Source organism: Notolepis coatsorum (genome assembly GCF_963971535.1).
Source record: "Notolepis coatsorum genome assembly, chromosome: 10".
In the NCBI taxonomy this organism is placed as follows: domain Eukaryota; kingdom Metazoa; phylum Chordata; class Actinopteri; order Aulopiformes; family Paralepididae; genus Notolepis; species Notolepis coatsorum.
The window spans coordinates 122,312,533-122,335,248 of NC_140174.1; the positions used below are offsets into that span (position 1 = coordinate 122,312,533).

General features: G+C 44.1%; 1 protein-coding gene across 1 annotated transcript in view; it reads left to right on the forward strand.

Moving 5' to 3' along the window:
* The window catches only part of ipo11 (importin 11), a 577,792-nt gene that overhangs the window by 148,709 nt on the left and 406,367 nt on the right, over positions 1-22,716 (forward strand). The window contains exons 14-15 of the mRNA XM_084323169.1: positions 3,214-3,261; positions 13,126-13,231. Coding sequence (XP_084179295.1) covers positions 3,214-3,261; positions 13,126-13,231 — 154 coding nt within the window. The remainder of the gene's footprint in view (positions 1-3,213; positions 3,262-13,125; positions 13,232-22,716) is intronic.

The window sequence follows — 22,716 nt, forward strand, 5'->3', positions numbered from 1 at the left end:
CTTATAGCCAGTCCTCTGGTCTGGTCTCTCTTATAGTCAGTCCTCTCCTCTGGTCTTTCTTATAGCCAGTCCTCTGGTCTGGTCTCTCTTATAGCCAGTCCTCTCTTCTGGTCTCTCTTATAGCCAGTCCTCTGGTCTGGTCTCTCTTATAGCCAGTCCTCTCTTCTGGTCTCTCTTATAGCCAGTCCTCTCCTCTGGTCTCTCTTATAGCCAGTCCTCTGGTCTGGTCTCTCTTATAGCCAGTCCTCTCCTCTGGTCTCTCTTATAGCCAGTCCTCTCCTCACACTGTGGTCTGTTTTCTCCTGACCTGTCTGGTCTAGATACAGTGTGTTTCCTTGTTTCCTTCACTAGATAAAGTGTTTCCTTGTTTCCTTGTTTCCTTCACTAGATAAAGTGTTTCCTTGTTTCCTTCACAGATGGTCTAGATACAGTGTGTTTCCTTGTTTCCTTCACTAGATACAGTGTGTTTCCTTTTTTCCTTCACTAGATACAGTGTGTTTCCTTTTTTCCTTCACTAGATACAGTGTGTTTCTTGTTTCCTTCACTAGATACAGTGTGTTTCCTTGTTTCCTTCAGAGGGTCTAGATACAGTGTGTCTCCTTGTTTCCTTCACTAGATACAGTGTTTCCTTGTTTCCTTCACTAGATAAAGTGTGTTTCCTTGTTTCCTTGTTTCCTTCACTAGTTACAGTGTGTTTCCTTGTTTATCTAGGTCGTCCTCGGACGAGCCCTCCATCGGTGCTTCCAGTCATCCCGATCCTCCATGCATCTGGCTAGCTCGTTGGTGCTTTCTGTTTCCGCATCTCTCCTGAGTACGTCCACGTAGGTTAACGTGGGACGTCCTCATGATCGATGCCCGTGTGTTGGTTGCCACAGCACAAGTTTGCTGGTTGGCATCTCATGGTGTCTCTGGCAGTGACCTGCCAGCCTCATTCTCCTGACTGCCACTTTATCGCTCACCTTTAGCACCCCCCCCATACAAGTTTGCATTAGTGACATGCTCATCCCTGTTGATGTTGAGCACCACACGCATCATTCTGGTGTAGCACCCATCCAAGGACTTCTGCAGGGTGGGCTTCAAGGTCCAGCATTCACTGCCATACAAAAGGACAGACTCAACTGTTGCATGAAAGAAGTTGAGCTTGATTTGACGGGGGAGGTTGGATTTCCACACACTAGATACAGTGCGTTTCCTTGTTTCCTTGTTTCCTTCACTAGATACAGTGTGTTTCCTTGTTTCCTTCACTAGATACAGTGTGTTTCCTTGTTTCCTTCACAGAGGGTCTAGATACAGTGTGTTTCCTTGTTTCCTTCACAGTGTGTTTCCTTGTTTCCTTCACAGAGGGTCTAGATACAGTGTGTTTCCTTGTTTCCTCCACAGTGTGTTTCCTTGTTTCCTTCACAGAGGGTCTAGATACAGTGTGTCTCCTTGTTGCCTTGTTTCCTTCAGTGTGTTTCCTTGTTTCCTTCACAGAGGGTCTAGATAAAGTGTGTTTCCTTGTTTCCTTCACAGAGGGTCTAGATAAAGTGTGTTTCCTTGTTTCCTTCACAGAGGGTCTAGATAAAGTGTGTTTCCTTGTTTCCTTGACAGAGGGTCTAGATAAAGTGTGTTTCCTTGTTTCCTTCAGAGGGTCTAGATAAAGTGCGTTTCCTTGTTTCTTTCACAGAGGGTGTAGATAAAGTGTGTTTCCTTGTTTCCTTCACAGAGGGTCTAGATAAAGTGTGTTTCCTTGTTTCCTTCACAGAGGGTCTAGATCAGGGGTGTCAAACTCATTTTCACAGAGGGCCACATCAGCATTATGGTTGCCCTCAAAGGGCCAAAGACCGTATAAATGTTAATGTAATGTAAAATAAATGTAGCTACTCATTTACATATTGTTAAACATGTTGTTTCTGTATTTATTACTTATTCAAGTTATACATATTGCATATGCATTTGCATAGATGTAAAAATATATGTTAGCTTATGTTATTTTAACAAATTATTTTAGTTTATCAGAACCCCATATTACTCCTTCAATCAATGATCAAACCATTCAAGTAAATAACAAAGAAAAATATCATCAAATACAAGCTATGGCATTAAGTTTGTTCAAAACATTTTTGTCACAGTCAAGAGGGGCAGAACTAACAACTGTGAGCTGCAAAGAACACGTGGGACAGATGTAGCAGATGTTACAAAAACAAATGGCTGCACACAACCTTGCAGAGGCCATACATCCAACTAATGGAAGATAGTTTAATTAACTTTAATTAACAGATTTCAGAATGGGTACAGTACAGTACAGCTCAATACACACAATTGTTAAGGGGATGCAGACCAGAGAAAGACTTTCGACTTGTTTACATCAGGGTCCCCCATTTTCAATTCATAATGAAATTGCTATTATGTGTCTGCATGAACACACAACTGTAACTGTACTCAAAAATAACAAAATAAGGGTTGTCTGTTCACAACTATATTGGTCAAGTTTTGGGTGGGACTTGTTTGCGTCCCTACAGCTTCTTATTCAATTGAGCGAGATGCTCGGTTATGTCACACAGCCAGTTTGCATCTGACAGTTCAGACAATATTTCTTCAACCCTTTGTTACCTATTCCGCCTGGATCTTTTTCGTATTTTGGGCTGTAAAATTGTCAAAGAATGTCTGAGGAGTAAGTGCATTAGGCTTTTTTCCTTTGTTACTTCATCAATACCTCAGATGTTCAACATACATGTATGTGTAAGAATGTGTAATAACTAAGGCTGTCAAAGTTAAAGCTTTATTAACGCATTAACCCACAATTATTTTAACGGCGCTATTTTTTAACCCAAGATTAATGTTTAATTTTTTTTTTTTTTTTTTTAACCAGAGCTCTTGGGGGGCCACATCAAATGACGTGGCGGGCCACATTTGGCCCGCGGGCCATGAGTTTGACACCTATGTTCTAGATAAAGTGTGTTTCCTTGTTTCCTTGTTTCCTTCACAGAGGGTCTAGATAAAGTGTGTTTCCTTGTTTCCTTCACAGAGGGTCTAGATAAAGTGCGTTTCCTTGTTTCCTTCACAAAGGGTCTAGATAAAGTGTTTCCTTGTTTCCTTCACAGAGGGTCTAGATTAAGTGTGTTTCATTGTTTCCTTGTTTCCTTCACAGAGGGTCTAGATACAGTGTTTCCTTGTTTCCTTCACTAGATAAAGTGTGTTTCCTTGTCTCCTTGTTCCCTTGTTTCCTTGCAGGCCCCACAGACGTGGAGGATCCAGTCCAGTTACTGATGAAGGATGCAGGTGAGTTGAAATTCCACTTGATTGGATGTGGTGGTTTTTATTCCACTTTTATTTTTATTTAACCTGGCAGGTCAATTAACAACACATTTAATTAGGGATGCTCGATATTGGCTTTTTTACCGATACCGATACACCGATATTGTCCAACTCTTAACTTCCGATACCGATATCAACCGATATCAACCGATACCGATATATGCAGGGTTTCCCCCCCCAATTTTTTTTATAATTTCAGGTAATTAACATTACTTATTACATGGCATTTTCACATTCGCCGAAATGCTTGCTTGTGATTGGTCAACAGCCCCCCGACTGCGGTCATTATTTTTCGATAATGACCGCAGATTTTTCAATAATGACCGCAGAGCGCAGCTGTTCGCAATCAAGCCCACTGACACACACTGTTTCAGTGCAATTCAGTGCTGCCGGCGATGACAGGGGGCGGAGCAACGAGCGGAGCCAGAACACAGCGGAGCCAGAACAGAGGCTGCTGCTCACGATAATAATAATAATCACTTTATTTGGGCTGACAGAGCCACAGAACTGCGATTTGTCAAATGAATTAGGTATATTGTTAGTAAGTTAGCCATGTAATAAGCGGGATAATGTATAGCTTTACTCGGTCATTGTCGCAAAATAATTGACCTTCACTGACGTTTAAAACACCTCGCCGAAGCGGCTCGGTATTTTAAACTCCGTGTCGGTCAATTATTTTGCGACAATGACCTCGTAGCTATACATTATCCCTTACATATCTCTTGTTGTGGAATTAACACAACATTATGCATACTTTTATTTTTTTTTGAACAAATGTTTTTTTATTATTTTCTTTTTTTTTGACATGACATACAAACCTTTACAGTAGAAATCCACTATAAAACACATATGCATACTTTTGACAATAAATAAAATCAGAATGTGTTCTTACTTGCTTGCCTGGGTTATAGAAATGTACATTTTTTATTTTTATTTTTTTTAAATTGATACCGATATTTTCCGATATCACATTTTTATGCCGATATTGGCCCATAATATCGGTAGGACGATAATATCGGACATCCCTACATTTAATTAATTATCTATAAAAGAAAAGAGACAGACTTACATCACATAGGTAAGGGGAATAATTAAAACACACCCCAAACAAACAACCAAATAAAATGACAGACCTTTCATCTTTAAGGGGTTAGGGTTAGCCTGACTCCGCCCCTCAGACCTTTCATCTTAGGCCTTGTCCAGACTAAAACGATTTTGATCTGTTTCATTTTTGTTTCGTTTTAAGGTTTCCGTAAAAACAAAAACGTCTCAAGATAATAAGTGCATGCCACAAATTTACAAAATAAATGTCTTTTCTGTTTCTTTTATTTTGAAAACCCCCGACCGGAAGTGTTATAGTGTCTGTTGCTAACAGCTTAACTTGTGTCGGCCCGTTCTGTGCTTTTCAAGCTAACGTAACGGCATTAGTTTCCAAAGGAGAGGAGAGAAAGACCGCGGCTCACATGCAGCTCAAACTACCTGTTGGAATAAATTAATTGATTGATGTTTAACTTGTCCTTGTGTGTCCAGTCATTTCAACTAGCAAACGTTGTCTGTATTAAACGTTACCTCAGGATACCACTGTCTATTGTATTTAGTTGGTTAGCTATTTAGCTAACAGCATAACTAAATTATGGAGGCTTTTTAATCATCAAGGTAAGAGAGGATTTGTCATGATCAACTTAAGGGGGGTATTCTATGGAACAATATGTGCTTGGGTTTTCAGAAAAAAAAGGCCAGACGCTAATCTCTAGTTAGCTTAAGTTTAAGTCTAGCTTCTGTAACACAAATGCAACTACTCTGATGCCATTGTTGTTTAATAATAACTCCCGGTGTTTAATAAACACTTCTAGCCAGGACATATAAGACATATATGTATCATGTTTTTTTTTTTTTTTCTCGGTTTGCATGTGGATTAAGGGAGATGCGTCATCGGTTCAGGAGAAGATGCGTATCGCTTGTAAAGATGGTGACGCAATGGGGGGCGTCTTCAGGCGTCTTCAGAATTGCGCACTCTGGGAGCTGGTATCAGAAAGTATCGTCTTCAGGCTGCCAGAACGCTGCCAGTTCCGTGTGGCAGAACGGTGCAAACGATCAAATACTTTGCCTAAAACGACCAAAATCGTTTTAGTCTGGACATGGCCTTAAATGGGTTAGGGTTAGCCTGGCTCCGCCCCCCAGACATTTTTATCTTTAACCTCTTCCACCACCGTAGACGAGGGTGCGGGGCTCAGGGGGTAGAGCGGTCGTCTGATAATGAGAAGGTTCCCAGTTCGATTCCCGCTCCTCCCAGGCAGCGTGTCTGAAGTGTCCTTGAGCAAGACACTTAACCTCCTAACTGCTCCCGATGAGCAGGTTGGCACCTTGCGTGGTCGCCTCCGCCATTGATGTGTGGATGTGTGAGTGAGCGGGTGAATGTGTGAGTGAACGGGTAGATGTGTGAGTGAACGGGTGGATGTGTGAGTGAACGGGTGGATGTGTGAGTGAACGGGTAGATGTGTGAGTGAGCGGGTGGATGTGTGAGTGAACGGGTGGATGTGTGAGTGAACGGGTGGATGTGTGAGTGAACGGGTGGATGTGTGAGTGAACGGGTGGATGTGTGAGTGAACGGGTAGATGTGTGAGTGAACGGGTGGATGTGTGAGTGAACGGGTGGATGTGTGAGTGAACGGGTGGATGTGTGAGTGAACGGGTGGATGTGTGAGTGAGCGGGTGAATGTGTGAGTGAACGGGTGGATGTGTGAGTGAGCGGGTGAATGTGAGTGAACGGGTAGATGTGTGAGTGAACGGGTGGATGTGTGAGTGAACGGGTGGATGTGTGAGTGAACGGGTGGATGTGTGAGTGAGCGGGTGAATGTGTGAGTGAGCGGGTAGATGTGTGAGTGAACGGGTAGATGTGTGAGTGAACGGGTGGATGTGTGCGTGAACGGGTGGATGTGTGAGTGAACGGGTGGATGTGTGAGTGAGCGGGTGAATGTGAGTGAACGGGTGAATGTGTGAGTGAACTGGTGAATGTGAGTGAACATGATTTCTTTACATAATTGCGCAGCCCTGGAATGCGACACCTTTGGGGACATAGATAGATAGATAGATAGATAGATACTTTATTAATCCCCTTGGGGAAATTCAGGGTATCTCGCAGCTCACACAGTATACAGACATTGACAGTTCTCATTCAGTTGTTTCACGTTATGTCTGCATCATGAATAAAAAATAAGCACATGATAAAATTCAATTAAATCATATCTATCAATATCAATAAGAGCGTGATGAGATAAAAGCAGGTGTATAAAACAAGTCTGTAAAAAACAGGTGTAAAAACAGGTGTGTGGGTCAGAGGTCAAGGTCCCCTGCACTATATTACGCTGTTGTACAGTCTGATGGCAGTGGGGACAAAGGACCTCCTATGCCGCTCAGTCCGTGAGTGCAGGGAGACTGCTGCTCTGCCCCACCAGGGTGTGGTGGAGAGGGTGGTTGGTATTGTCCATAATGGCCAGCAGCTTGCTCTGCGTGCGGCTCTCCACCATGGTCCCCAGTGGGTCCAGTCTCCTCCCCACCACTGAGCCAGCCTTTTTCACCAGCTTATCCAGCCGCCTGGTATCCCTGGCCGTGGTATTACCACCCCAGCAGACAGCGGCATAGAGGAGCACACTTGCAACCACTGCCTGATAGAACATGAACAACATTTCCCCACACACATTAAAAGACCTGAGCCTCCTAAGGAAGAACATCCGGCTCTGTCCTTTCTTGTAGAACGCTTCCGCGTTTGCAGCTCAGGCCAGCTTATCGTCAAGGTGCACACCTAAATATTTGTATGTCTGCACCGTCGCAATGTTGTTTCCCTGTATGCTGACTGGTTGCAGAGGTGGTTTCGACCTGCGGAAGTCCAGTATCATCTCCTTGGTCTTTGTTGCGTTCAGGAGAAGGCCGTTCCGTTCGCTCCAGTCACTGAAGGCTCGCACCTGGTCCCTGTACTCTCCCTCCTGTCCCTTCCTCACACACGCCACAATCGCTGTGTCGTCCGAGTATTTTTGGACGTGGCAAGACTCAGAGTTGTAAGTGAAGTCTGCCATGTAGATGGTGAACAGGAACGGAGCGAGAACAGTCCCCTGTGGAGCCCCAGTGCTGCTGACCACTGTCTCCGAGACACAGTTGCCCATTCTGACAAACTGTGGTCGGTCTGTCAGGTAATCCGTGATCCAGGAAGTGAAGGAGGGATCCACCCCCATCTTCCTGAGCTTGTCTTCAAGTATGGGAGGTTGAATAGTATTAAAAGCGCTAGAAAAATCTAAAAACATAATCCTAACATAACTCCCCGGCTCATCCAGGTAGGAGTAGGCCCGGTGGAGCATGTAGAGGACCGCGTCGTCCACCCCAATGCTCTCCCCAAACTGCAGGGGGTCAAGGGCGTGTTCAGTCTGTGGCCTCAGATGGTGTAGAAGCAGCCTCTCCAGTGTCTTCATGATGTGTGAAGTCAGGGCCACCGGTCTGTAGTCGTTGAGCTCGGCCGGGCGCCTAGCTTTAGGTACCGGCACAAGACATGATGTTTTCCACAGGACCGGCACCCTCACGTCCCGCAGGCTCATATTGAAGAGCTTCTGGAGCGGCTCAGCCAGTTGGTCTGCACAGAGCTTCAGCAGCCTTGAACACACGCCATCCAGGCCAGAGGTTTACCCCCCGACCGTTGAATGCCCATCACGAGATTTCTCTGTTTTTTTTTTATTTATTTTTTATTAGCGATCTGAAATCATATTGCATCAAGCGAGCCTACCGTTGGAGATCCAGGCACCGCCGGCGCTCAGATGTGAAAAAAGCGCCCACTATCGTCTCCCAGATGGTAAATCACCCTTTTGGAGTGGACTCAATGAAAGTGAATGGGAGAACGGATTTCTGACTCCACATTTTACTTCTCACTGATGTAACCGGGGTCTACCAGAGTTCATTCTGGAACCTTGGTGCCACGGCGAATATGTGTTATACTGTACACACGCTGGATCAATACAATTATCGATTTTTTCGAATGGCGATCGGAAATTGGAATAAACCATTTGGATACCATCTGACCTCAGGTAAGGAATCTATGTTATCAGTCTTAGGATAATCAGACTCGTTTTCACGGAGATATAAGCGTTTCCACTATATGTGATATAGCTGTTTTGACTGTAAAAGCCATCAGGAAATAAGAGCAGCGATTATCAGCGCGCCACGAGCGTGCGTGCGTGCGCACACATATACTATCGATCATCTAGCGTTTATTTGAAAACGATTCATAAATAGGCCGACAAATGACAACGTTCTGGAATATTCCAGTAAAAGACGATTATCATCATAGGGTTGTTTTTTCCGCGAAAACGAGTGATTTTCAAAATGCTATCAAACGGAAATGAAGCGATAAAAAAACAATCTGCCTTGACAATGTTGACTGGAAAATGAGTCTTTGATAAGCGATGGGCAGATTAAACACATAGCCATAATTTAAAACATAGATTAGGTGATATTAAGTTAACATTGGAGTGGGTTTGGGCATCAAGGGGGTAAAAAGGAAAACATGGCATGGCATCCAAAGTGTTAAGGTCAGCAGTGATCCAGGGCTTGTTGTTTTGAAAACAGCGCACAGTCCTTGCTGGTACAATCATGTCCCTGCAGAAGGTCAGGTAACTGGTGATACAGTCAGCCTTCCTGTCAATGTCCAAGGTCCCCATCCATATGGAAAGGTGGGTGTAATGGCTTTAACAAATCAGCCACTGTTGGAGCGGGGTTGACGACACGCAATCCAAGAACCAAAAATCCAATGTTAACACAGGAATACAAAGGGACAAAGGAATTTATTAACAAAAGATGTAAAGAAGGATATGAACCACGTTGCCTTCAAGACCAACTAAAGTAAACAATGATTCAAATCTATATTTGTGGTAGAAAAACTGTCCTCTCCCCATTGATTGATTGATTGATTGATTGATTGATTGATTGAAAAGTTTATTAACAGATTGCAGAATGGGTACAGTACAGTACAGCTCTATACATACAATTGTTAAGGGGATGCAGACCAGAGAAAGACTTTCGTCTTGTTTACATCAGGGTCCCCCATTTTCAATTCATCATAACATATATGACATACATGACATACAGATAGACAGTACTGCTACATCTATACATTTATGACATATCAGATTTGCAAATACAGTACTGTTTGTGATACAAAAGTGTCCAGAAAAGGAGTGTATATACATTTGGCGTAGAAACTGTACATTGGAGGAGGTTGGATGGGTGGGGTGGGGTTGGGTGAGGGCTGTACATTGGAGGTGGGGGGGGGGGGGGGGGGGGGGGGGGGGGGGGGTTGGGTAGGGGACACACACACATTTTACACTGTACATTGGAATACTGACAAAGCCTTACTTGGTCATTTACTGTACAACTAGGTTAGGACATTTGTAGGGGCCAGCTTTACTTGGTCATTTACTGTACAACTAGGTTAGGACATTTGTAGGGGCCAGTTTAGAATTGCAGTCTCACGTAGGTGTTTTTTGAGAGTGTTTTTGAAAGTGGGTAGTGATTCACATTCCTTTACAGCTTTAGGTAGGGCATTCCACATTGATGTGGCATAGTTGCGAAACGTGTTTAGCCCCCAGTCTCCCAACCAGGTATTCCATCTTCATTTCAGGCCTCTCCCCAGGTGAAAGCAGTCCCCCTAATTGAAGGATCCTACTTGGCTCTATAATAGCAGCGCCGACCCAACGAGGGAGCCAGACCTAGATCAACCCACAGCAATCATAACTCATATTTATGACTCATATATCATAACTCATATTATTATATTTATTTAGGGGAGGAGCTCTTTCAGCTCCTCCCCTCAGGGAGGAGATACGAGTCCATACATGCCAAGAGTCAGACTGTTAAACTCTCATTGACTGTTCCCTCACGTGCACATGCACTTTACCCGGACTTGATAATCACTATGTTACCGCTCATCATGTACCTTATTTTTTTTAAATATTCTGTTATATGTACAGTGTTATGTTTTACATGTATGTATATTGTACTACGGTCTGTGGGAGCTCCCCTGAAATTTCGTTGTATACTTGTGTGCAATGACAATTAAAAGTCTATTCTATTCTATTTATCCATAGCATTAATATTGTCTGCTTTGCATAACTTATATAAAAACAATCAATAATTTCTTTCAGATATTCCATACATGCAACTAATTTCCCCCCCATAGATATAACCATCAACCATAACATAAATCATAATAAATCCAATCAATTATTTCGGCTTCAACGGTGGGGAAGGGGGGGGGGATAGGAAGGAAAGATGGGTAGAGGGAGATCAAAGAGAGAGGGGGGAGGGTGTCTTATCTCCCACACGAACCTCTCTTGTGTTGCCTGCAGGGTTCGCACAAGGTCCTTGAAGTGCTTAAAGTGCTTGATTTTTGACAAAAAAAAGCCAAGGCCTGGAATTCCTTGAAAACGGCCAATTTTTTAATAACAAGGTGCGTTAAGTCCTTGAAATTCAAATCAACCATTCGCATTGAATGTTTTGTTAATCCATGATCAAATTGTCCTGAATCAAGAAATAGCATATTTTTTTTATCTAATGTGTAACTAATTGTCGGAAATTGGTTTTATCCATAAATATTGGATCAGATTTTTTTCCAAAAAAAAAGAAACCCGCATTTAACACGAGTGCCAAGGACGAGATTTCTCGTTAGTTCATGCCGACCGTTGAGTGCCAACGACGAGAGATCTAATTTTTTTTTTAAGCGATTTCCATTCATATTTCATCAATCTAGCCTCACGTTACCACTGCAAACTCTCTCTGAGCTCCATTGGGAAAATACCGCCCCCTATCGGCTCTCCCTGTGGTACTGCACCCCAGGGATTGGATTGAATGAAACGCATGGGGGGAAAAAATCCTGCTTCTACATTTTACTTCTCAGGCATGTAACTCGAGCCGATCGGATTCATTCTGGACCATCAGAACAGCGTGGAATCTGTGTTTCGACCACCCAGCGTTGGATCAATAAATGCGATTGATATTTGGAATGGCGATCAGGAATTGGAATAATCTTTTTGGAGAACATCTGATCTGAGGTAAGCAATCTATTTTACCAGTCTTAGGATAATCAGAGCTTTTTTCACAGAGATATCAACGTGTGCCCTATGTATGTGTGTGTGTGCTGATCAGGAAATGGATACTCGATTTTTCAGCCCGCTTCTATAGCGTGCATAAGTACACATATACTTTCGATAATCTAGTGTTTATTTGAAAACGATTCATAAATAGGCAGACAAATTACAACGTTTTGCGGGCGGCTACGTGGTGCAGTGGGCAAGGCGCTCACCACGAATACTGGACGCCTCCCTGTTCGAGCCCAGCGCTCCACATTGCTTTCAGTTTAGCTGGTCGTCCGCACTAATACACATTGGCAGTATTAGGGGGAGGGAAACTGATGGGTGGGGATCGGGTGTTGTGGACAGCGACTCCTACAGGTCGGTTGGTGCGCCTGCGCAGTAGAATCAGGAAGCGACGGGGGCGGGGCCCCTCCAAAGCCCAGACCCCTGACGCTGAAAGATCGAGCCGCGCAGGTGGAAAGATGCGACTGCTGTCACCTCGAGTATCGGAGCGGACTCGTGCTATGTATGACTTAGTCCACATTGCAGTCGGCTTGTGGGAGGCATGAAACAGCGTTCAAAGACGGGAGGGTTGAATTGGATGATACGAAAATTGGGATGGGAAAAAAAATACAAAAAAATTAAAAATTACAACGTTTTTTGTGTATTCCAGGATATTCCAGTAAAGGGCGTTTATCACAGAATCTTTATATTTTCCTGAAACTTTAAAAAAAACTAGAGTTTTTAAAAATGGTATAAAACGGAAATGAACCGATTTAAAAAAACAATCCGTTTCGACAATGTTGACTGCAAACAAGTCATTGATAAGCGACGACCATATTATACACAGCCATAATTTAAGATGTAGTTTATGCGTTCGCAAATATGAGAGCTCTGTCATTGAAGTGGGTGGTGGCATTCAACGGGGTTCCGGGGCACTGGACCCGTGGCACGGAAAGTGTTAAAAGTGAATTTGACGCTTTTAAATGAAAAATAGTCCTTGGAAAAGTACTTGAAAGTCCTTGAATTATATTTTGCAATGTCTGTGCGCACCCTGTGCCTGTTCTGTTTTTCAAGTAGCTCAGGCGGTTACCGTCGGTAGTGTGATAGTAAAGGGTTAACCTTCTGTAGTGTGGCAGTGAAAGGGTTAACCTGCTGTTGTGTGGCAGTGAAAGGGTTAACCGTTTGGTAGTGCTGCAGTGAAAGGGATAATTCAGTCTCTCCAATACAATAATTATCTTGTCATCATTATGTCCCAAGACTCTGTTAACACTCACTGATTTGTTGTTAGTTATTATGGCATCATGGTCTTATTATTGTAGAATTGTCACAAACTATGAAGATGAACATTGTTACTCAGCTGATAGAGTTGTACCCTTCCTGATGACTTGTCGTACAGAACTTGTAAGTCGCTTTGGATAAAAGCGTCAGCTAAATTACTACATGTAAATGTAAATGAAGTGATTTAGAATTTGATCATTGAGAGAAGTAGTTTGCGTATCTTATTTAATGCGCATCGATATCTAACCACCGCATTTATCGGTTGCTATGAAGGAAAATGTTTTTTCTATATCTTTGCGATAAGTTAATGGAAACACTGCAATTTAAAAGTTCGAACCTGTCGACTATAAGAGGAACCAGTCGGGGGTCATCAGTGGATCACAAACAACCTTTAATATACGTTTTTAATGTACGTTTTCTTGTTGTTTTGTTCACAGTATACAATGCAGTGGGATTGGCAGCCTACGAGCTGTTCGACAACGTGGACTTCGACCAGTGGTTCAAGAACCAGCTTCTGGGAGAGCTCCAAGTCAGCCATCACAGGTAGACTGATATTAACTCATTGACCGCCACACTGTTTTCCCATCTCTAATTCCCCAGCGTTTCAGACCGTTTTAATGATGTTTGTAGACCCATCGTATATTCTATATTATATTATATTTATACTCCCAACGGGGAACAAACCGTTTGTTTCTACAAACATCCGTTCCTGTGCAATCTCAGGCTAAAGAGTGGCCAGTTTCCCAAAAATCCCTGCTAATTTTCTAGGGACAGAGATAGCACGCACCTGGCTTGGCCCGGCAGTGAGATTTGGAGTTGGACAAGACCCCCCCATGTATTTGTAATCTATAAACGTTAGGGATGGGTACCTTTCACATTTGAACCGATACGGTACCGGTACCGGTACCTGTGAATCGATACCAGTACCCAACGGTACCTTTTTTCGGTACTTTAGTGTAAAAAAAATGTATTTACCTACCTCAGTCGTGAAAAAAAAAATCCAAACTTCAAATAACTACAATTTCGACCGTTTTCGGCTTGCCATTGCTCCGACTGCTTTGTTGTTGAATCAAGTCAAATCCTAGGTAAGCATATATTGTGCGTGTGAAAAAAGGTACCGTAGGGTACCGGTATCGATTCACAGGTATCGGTTCAAATGTGAAAGGTACCCATCCCTAGTCACCATCCAGGTCAGTCATCACAGGTAGACTAACATTAATAATGTCATCACAGGTAGACTAACATTAATAATGTCATCACAGGTAGACTAACATTAATAATGTCATCACAGGTAGACTCACATTAATAATGTCATCACAGGTAGACTCACATTAATAATGTCATCACAGGTAGACTCACATTAATAATGTCATCACAGGTAGACTAACATTAATAATGTCATCACAGGTAGACTCACATTAATAATGTCACCACAGGTAGACTAACATTAATAATGTCACCACAGGTAGACTAACATTAATAATGTCATCACAGGTAGACTCACATTAATAATGTCACCATCCAGGTCAGTCACCACAGGTAGACTAACATTAATAATGTCATCACAGGTAGACTAACATTAATAATGTCATCACAGGTAGACTCACATTAATAATGTCATCACAGGTAGACTCACATTAATAATGTCATCACAGGTAGACTCACATTAATAATGTCACCATCCAGGTCAGTCACCACAGGTAGACTAACATTAATAATGTCATCACAGGTAGACTAACATTAATAATGTCATCACAGGTAGACTCACATTAATAATGTCATCACAGGTAGACTCACATTAATAATGTCACCATCCAGGTCAGTCACCACAGGTAGACTCACATTAATAATGTCATCACAGGTAGACTCACATTAATAATGTCATCACAGGTAGACTAACATTAATAATGTCACCACAGGTAGACTCACATTAATAATGTCATCACAGGTAGACTCACATTAATAATGTCATCACAGGTAGACTCACATTGATAATGTCATCACAGGTAGACTAACATTAATAATGTCATCACAGGTAGACTCACATTGATAATGTCATCACAGGTAGACTAACATTAATAATGTCACCATCCAGGTCAGTCATCACAGGTAGACTAACATTAATAATGTCATCACAGGTAGACTAACATTAATAATGTCATCACAGGTAGACTAACATTAATAATGTCATCACAGGTAGACTCACATTAATAATGTCATCACAGGTAGACTCACATTAATAATGTCATCACAGGTAGACTAACATTAATAATGTCATCACAGGTAGACTAAGATTAATAATGTCATCACAGGTAGACTAAAGATTAATAATGTCATCACAGACTAAGATTAATAATGTCATCACAGGTAGACTAAAGATTAATAATGTCATCACAGGTAGACTAACATTAATAATGTCATCACAGGTAGACTCACATTAATAATGTCATCACAGGTAGACTCACATTAATAATGTCATCACAGGTAGACTAACATTAATAATGTCATCACAGGTAGACTCACATTAATAATGTCATCACAGGTAGACTCACATTAATAATGCCATCACAGGTAGACTAACATTAATAATGTCATCACAGGTAGACTAACATTAATAATGTCATCACAGGTAGACTAACATTAATAATGTCACCACAGGTAGACTAACATTAATAATGTCATCACAGGTAGACTAACATTAATAATGTCATCACAGGTAGACTCACATTAATAATGTCATCACAGGTAGACTCACATTAATAATGTCATCACAGGTAGACTCACATTAATAATGTCATCACAGGTAGACTAAGATTAATAATGTCATCACAGGTAGACTAAGATTAATAATGTCATCACAGGTAGACTCACATTAATAATGTCATCACAGGTAGACTCACATTAATAATGTCATCACAGGTAGACTCACATTAATAATGTCATCACAGGTAGACTAACATTAATAATGTCATCACAGGTAGACTCACATTAATAATGTCATCACAGGTAGACTAACATTAATAATGTCATCACAGGTAGACTAACATTAATAATGTCATCACAGGTAGACTAACATTAATAATGTCATCACAGGTAGACTCACATTAATAATGTCATCACAGGTAGACTAAGATTAATAATGTCATCATCACATGTAGACTAACATTAATAATGTCATCACAGTCAGGTAGACTCACATTAATAATGTCATCACAGGTAGACTCACATTAATAATGTCATCACAGGTAGACTAAGATTAATAATGTCATCATCACATGTAGACTAACATTAATAATGTCATCACAGGTAGACTAACATTAATAATGTCATCACAGGTAGACTAACATTAATAATGTCATCACAGGTAGACTAACATTAATAATGTCACCACAGGTAGACTAACATTAATAATGTCATCACAGGTAGACTAACATTAATAATGTCATCACAGGTAGACTCACATTAATAATGTCACCACAGGTAGACTAACATTAATAATGTCATCACAGGTAGACTAACATTAATAATGTCATCACAGGTAGACTCACATTAATAATGTCATCACAGGTAGACTCACATTAATAATGTAATCACAGGTAGACTCACATTAATAATGTCATCACAGGTAGACTAACATTAATAATGTCATCACAGGTAGACTAACATTAATAATGTCACCACAGGTAGACTAACATTAATAATGTCATCACAGGTAGACTAACATTAATAATGTCATCACAGGTAGACTAACATTAATAATGTCATCACAGGTAGACTAACATTAATAATGTCATCACAGGTAGACTAACATTAATAATGTCATCACAGGTAGACTCACATTAATAATGTCATCACAGGTAGACTCACATTAATAATGTCATCACAGGTAGACTAACATTAATAATGTCACCACAGGTAGACTAACATTAATAATGTCATCACAGGTAGACTAACATTAATAATGTCATCACAGGTAGACTAACATTAATAATGTCATCACAGGTAGACTAATGTCACCACAGGTAGACTCACATTAATAATGTCATCACAGGTAGACTAACATTAATAATGTCACCACAGGTAGACTAACATTAATAATGTCATCACAGGTAGACTAACATTAATAATGTCATCACAGGTAGACTAACATTAATAATGTCATCACAGGTAGACTCACATTAATAATGTCACCACAGGTAGACTAAGATTAATAATGTCATCACAGGTAGACTCACATTAATAATGTCATCACAGGTAGACTCACATTAATAATGTCATCACAGGTAGACTAACATTAATAATGTCATCACAGGTAGACTAACATTAATAATGTCATCACAGGTAGACTCACATTAATAATGTCATCACAGGTAGACTAACATTAATAATGTCATCACAGGTAGACTAACATTAATAATGTCATCACAGGTAGACTAACATTAATAATGTCATCACAGGTAGACTCACAATAATAATGTCATCACAGGTAGACTAACATTAATAATGTCATCACAGGTAGACTCACATTAATAATGTCATCACAGGTAGACTAACATTAATAATGTCATCACAGGTAGACTCACATTAATAATGTCATCACAGGTAGACTAATATTAATAATGTCATCACAGGTAGACTAACATTAATAATGTCATCACAGGTAGACTAATATTAACACTTTGAGTGCCACGCCGTGTTTTCCTTTTTACCCCCTTGATGCCACCATCCACTTCAATGTTAACGTTAATATCGCCTAATCTATGTTTTAAATTATGGCTATGTGTCTAATCTGGGACCGGGCCTCCTATCTACGGTTCCTGGCGGACCAGCGCCAGTTGGCTGCGGGTGCGCTTTGGGATTATCGTCACGTATGGTTACAGCAGTGCCATATGTCGAGGTGGATGGAGAGAACGTTGAGGGAGGGGCTTGTGTTACAGTTTACACAACCCCACCCTCCATTTTTGGGTTTGGTACAGACCCTTTTGTCAGGGTCCGCAGCAGTGACAGCTCTGGCCGACGAGATCCAATCTCTGTTGGCGAAGCAGGCCATCGTCGTGGTCCCAAGGGAGGACGCGATGTGTGGCGTTTACTCCCGGTATTTTCTGGTGCCCAAGAAATCGGGAGGTGTCAGACCTATACTGGACCTGTCTGCGTTCAATCGACTGATTGTGGCGAGAGAGTTCAGAATGTTGACCGTCAAACACCTGCTAAGCGCTGTCAGAGTGGGAGACTGGTTCACCTCCATAGACCTAAAGGATGCGTATTTTCACATCCCGATCTTCCCTCCTCACAGGAAATTACTACGCTTCCTGTTTCAGGGCATAACGTACGAGTACCAGCGGCTGCCGTTCGGCTACTCTCTGGCTCCTCGCACATTCACCAAGTGCGTGGAGACCGCGCTGGGCCCTCTGCGTCGTCAGGGGATACAAATCTTATTCTACCTCGACGACATTCTGGTCCTCAGCCGGTCAGAGGAGATCGCCAGGTCTCATACCAGGCTGGTGGTGGAATTCCTCACCAGTCTGGCTTTTGCTGTGAACTGGAAGAAGAGTACTCCTCTTCCCAGTCAACAGGTGGAGTACTTGGGCTTGGTTCTAAGCTCAAGGCCCATGATCAGCGGCGGGAGGATATTCTCGGCACGCTCAGGAGGTTCCGTCCTGGCAGGACGGTTAAGGCGTTGTCCGTGATGCGCCTCCTCGGTATGATGGCATCTGCTCACTCTGTGGTCCCTCTTGGTCTCCTCTTCATGAGGAGGATACAGAGGTGGTTTTCCAGGATGAAAATAGACCCGGTGAGAGACAAGTGGAAGCGGCTGAAGGTTCCCCTGTCAGTACTGGGTGATCTCAACCACTGGGGGAGGCCTGGTGCCCTCACTAGCTGGGTCCCCATGGGCAGCAGGCTATCACACGTCACGGTCTTCACCGACGCCTCCCTCACGGGATGGGGGGGACATGTCGGGCCCACGTAGTAGGGGGCAGATGGCAGTACCATGCTGCCCGGTCTGCTCTACATATCAATGTGTTGGAATTGAAGGCAGTCCTTCTGGTCCTCAAGCGGCTTGGCCGCCTTGTGGTGGACATGCATGTTTTGATCAGGACGGACAACACGACGGCAGCGTCGTATATCAACAGACACAGGGGAGTACGCTCCCCCCGTCTGCACTGGGTGGCGGTCAAGCTCTGGCTATGGGCGTCTCTCAATCTGGGCAGCCTGAGGGCTCTCCACATCCCCGGCAGGGAGAATGTGGGTGCAGATGTGATGTCGCGGGCGGTCCTCACCCCGACGAGTGGGGACTACGTCCAGACATAGTCAGACAGGTCTGGGACAGATTCGGGGAGGCCACGGTGGACCTGTTTGCGAGCAGACAGTCCCACCAGTGCCCCTTGTGGTTCTCGGTCAGTCGGAAGGACAACCCCCCTCTGGGGGTGGATGCCTTCTCGATGTATCCGTGGCCGCCCGGGATTCTGTACGCGTTCCCCCCCATAGACCTGATGGCTCAGCTGTGGACTTTGATCCTGGTCGCGCCGGACCGGGCCACGGCTGTGTGGTTCCCGGCCCTGATTCAGCTCTTGGTGGCCCCGGCGTGGCCTGTTCCGGAGTCGCCGCGGGCCCTCTCCCAGGCTCACAGGACGCTGTTTCTGCATCCTGTTCTGGGGCAGCCATTGATGGTTTGGCTGCTGAAAGGGTGAATCTGGAGGAGATGTGTCTGAACCCTACTGTGTGGGTGTGGACCGCGGGGTGCTGTGTCACACGCGGTCCCGCTTGCGCTGTGTGTTCAGGGGTGCCTGGTTCCCCCTTTTTTCGCACTTTGGTGGAGTTGACTGCCTCCCCCCCTTTGTTAGGATGGGCAGGTGGACGGAACTCCCCTCCTCCCTGGCTGGGGCTTACGGGCCCTCAGGGGGTACACTTGTCGGGGCGCCGCGTCCGCTCTGCCCTTTATCTCAGAAGGTATAGTACAGTTGATATAGTACGTAAGGTTATCCTATAACCATAGTTATATGATACTGGCTGAGCGTCTCGCTCTTAGCGCCCTGAGGTCCCTTGGATGTTTTCCGCTTATGGAAATCGAACTGGGAAGGGTGAGGCGTGACCACTTCCGGCGTAATATAGGGGACGCATGGGAGTGGCGTGGTCACGTGCAAGTGGGTGCATTTGTTTTGTTCCCCGGAGCACACTAGGTGCTGGAGATAATGGGTTATCTCAGAAGGCAGAGCGAGACGCTCAGCCAGTATCCTATAACTAGGGTTATAGGATAACCTTACGGTATATATATATACGGTATATGAGAGAACATTAATCAAATTGAAAAATTATTAAATAACACATCTGAAAATTCTACAGAGATTAACTTTTCTCGAGACTCCAAATGCATCACATGGAACTAGGTTGGTTATATAAACTAGAACTTTTCGGCTGAGTATAATTATAGAACTTTTCAACTCTTTGATTTGTGTGTGTGTGTGCGCTGCTGAATCCGCCTGTGTGTGTGTGTGTGTCTGATAGGATATATCCCCTCCAGTCCTTTGAAGAGCTTGACACAAGTGTATTCCCTGGGTATACGAGAGCAGGACATGTCTTTATCTTCGACACTCCGTCTCCCCGTCCTCGTCCCTGACGTCTGCAGCTGCAGGGCTGTCCGCTCCTTCATGTAAGACTGTGTTAGTCCACTGATAGTCATCAGGATTCTGACAACTAATCAATTTCAGTCAGTTTTGTGTTTCCTACATGCAATCTTGTGGAAAGAATCTCATGGTTCGGGTGCGGCAGAGTTGGTAGTCTTAAGCACTCCCCTACCACCGCAGGGACTCTGGGTTCGATTCCCGCCGTCAGCGGTACCTCCAGCTTGGGTCAGTCGTCCCTACGAACACAATCGGTAGTGTTTGGGGGAGGGGTGGGTAGTGTTTGGGGGTGGGAAGCTGGCCCGGTGTGCCCTTGTCGTCATCTGACACTCTGTTGTTCTCGTTTAGGCATCTGTCTGCTTTCCCAGCCCTTGCTGTTATACTTTACTGCGGTTAGTAAATGATAAATGGTAGGATAAAATAATGAACACTTGTTCAAGCAACCGAGAGACAATTACTCTTCTCTCTCTGTCTGTTCCCCCCATCGTCTCTCTCTCTCTCTCTCCCTCCCTCCCTCCCTCCCTCCCTCCCTCCCTCCCTCCCTCCCTCCCTCCCCCCCCCCCCTCTCTCTCTCTCTCTCTCTCTCTCTCTCTCTCTCTCTCTCTCTCTCTCTCTCTCTCTCTCTCTCTCTCTCTCTCTCTCTCTCTCTCTGTCTCTGTCTCTCTCTCTATGTTTTATAGAACTATTAAAAGTTTGGTTAAACGGTATCAAGCTAAAAGGCTGTGGACGTGGCAAGCGTCTGTCAAGGGCAACGTAGCGGCCCCTCTGCCCACGACGTGGGCTCTCTGCGGGGGCCGGAGGGAGGGACAGACTGCCCCCCGCCTCCTCCTTGCTCCTCCGCTGGGTGTCCTTAATCTCCTCCATCCTTCACTCATCTTCCGCTGTCTGTCACCATCTCCCTCCTCCTGTCTCTCTGAGAACAGGTGGGCCCCGCGGACAGGTGGGCCCCGCGGACAGGTGGCCCCGCGGACAGGTGGGCCCCGCGGACGCGCCCCTTTTCAAACAACGCTGTTCTTCATCTGTCCCTCCACCACCTGGGAGAGGCTTCATCTCTCCTGTCTCTCTTTCGCTCTCCTCGTCTCAGTCACTACCTCCGCCAAGCACAAACCCAGAACTTCCTCTGTTGTGATGAGTTGGATTATGAGAGAGAGAGACCCTGACCCACATCAGAGAGAGAGAGAGAGCCCCCGACCCACATCAGAGAGAGAGACAGAGACACACACACAGAGACAGAGAGAGAGACACACACACACACAGGGAGAGAGACAGAGAGAGAGAGACACACACACACAGAGGGAGAGAGAGAGACACACACACACAGAGGGAGAGAGACGGAGATAGACGGAGAGAGACACGCACACAGAGGGAGAGAGACAGAGAGACACACACACAGATGGAGAGAGACAGAGAGAGAGACATACACACAGAGGGAGAGAGACAGAGAGAGAGAGAGACACACAGAGGGAGAGAGACAGAGAGAGAGACACACACACAGATGGAGAGAGACAGAGAGAGACACACACACAGATGGAGAGAGACAGAGAGAGAGACATACACAGAGGGAGAGAGCCAGAGAGAGAGAGACACACACAGAGGGAGAGAGACAGAGAGAGACACACAGAGGGAGAGAGACAGAGAGAGACACACACAGAGGGAGAGAGACAGAGAGAGAGACACACACACAGAGGGAGAGAGACAGAGAGAGACACACACACTGAGGGAGAGAAACAGAGCGAGAGACACACACACAGAGAGAGAGAGACACACACACACACACAGAGGGAGAGAGACAGAGAGAGAGACACACACACAGATGGAGAGAGACAGAGAGAGAGACACACACACACAGAGGGAGAGACAGGGAGATACACACACACAGATGGAGAGAGACAGAGAGAGACACACGGGGAGAGAGACAGAGAGAGACACACAGAGGGAGAGAGACAGAGAGAGAGACACACACACAGATGGAGAGAGAGACAGGGAGAGAGATAGAGAGATAGGGGGACACAGACAGAGACGGAGAGCGGGGAGATAGAGAGAGAGAGAGAGAGAGAGAGAGGGGGAGAGACATACAGAGAGAAAGTAATTGTCTCTCGGTTGCTTGAACAGGTGTTATTATTTTATCCTACCATTTATCATTTACCAACGGCAGTAAAGTATAACGGCAAGGGCTGGGAAAGCAGACAGATGCCTAAACGAGAACAACAGAGTGTTGAAAAACTAACACCAACTGTCTGTCTGTCTATTTATATAGCACATTTAGACATGACACTTGTCAACCAAAGTGCTTCACATAGCTAAGAACAAAGAAAAGTATAGAATAAACAGAAAATAAAAACAACCAACGGATAGACAAGGAAACAAAACAACACGTCAACAAGCAAGGCAAGAGTCTGAGTGAGTCAG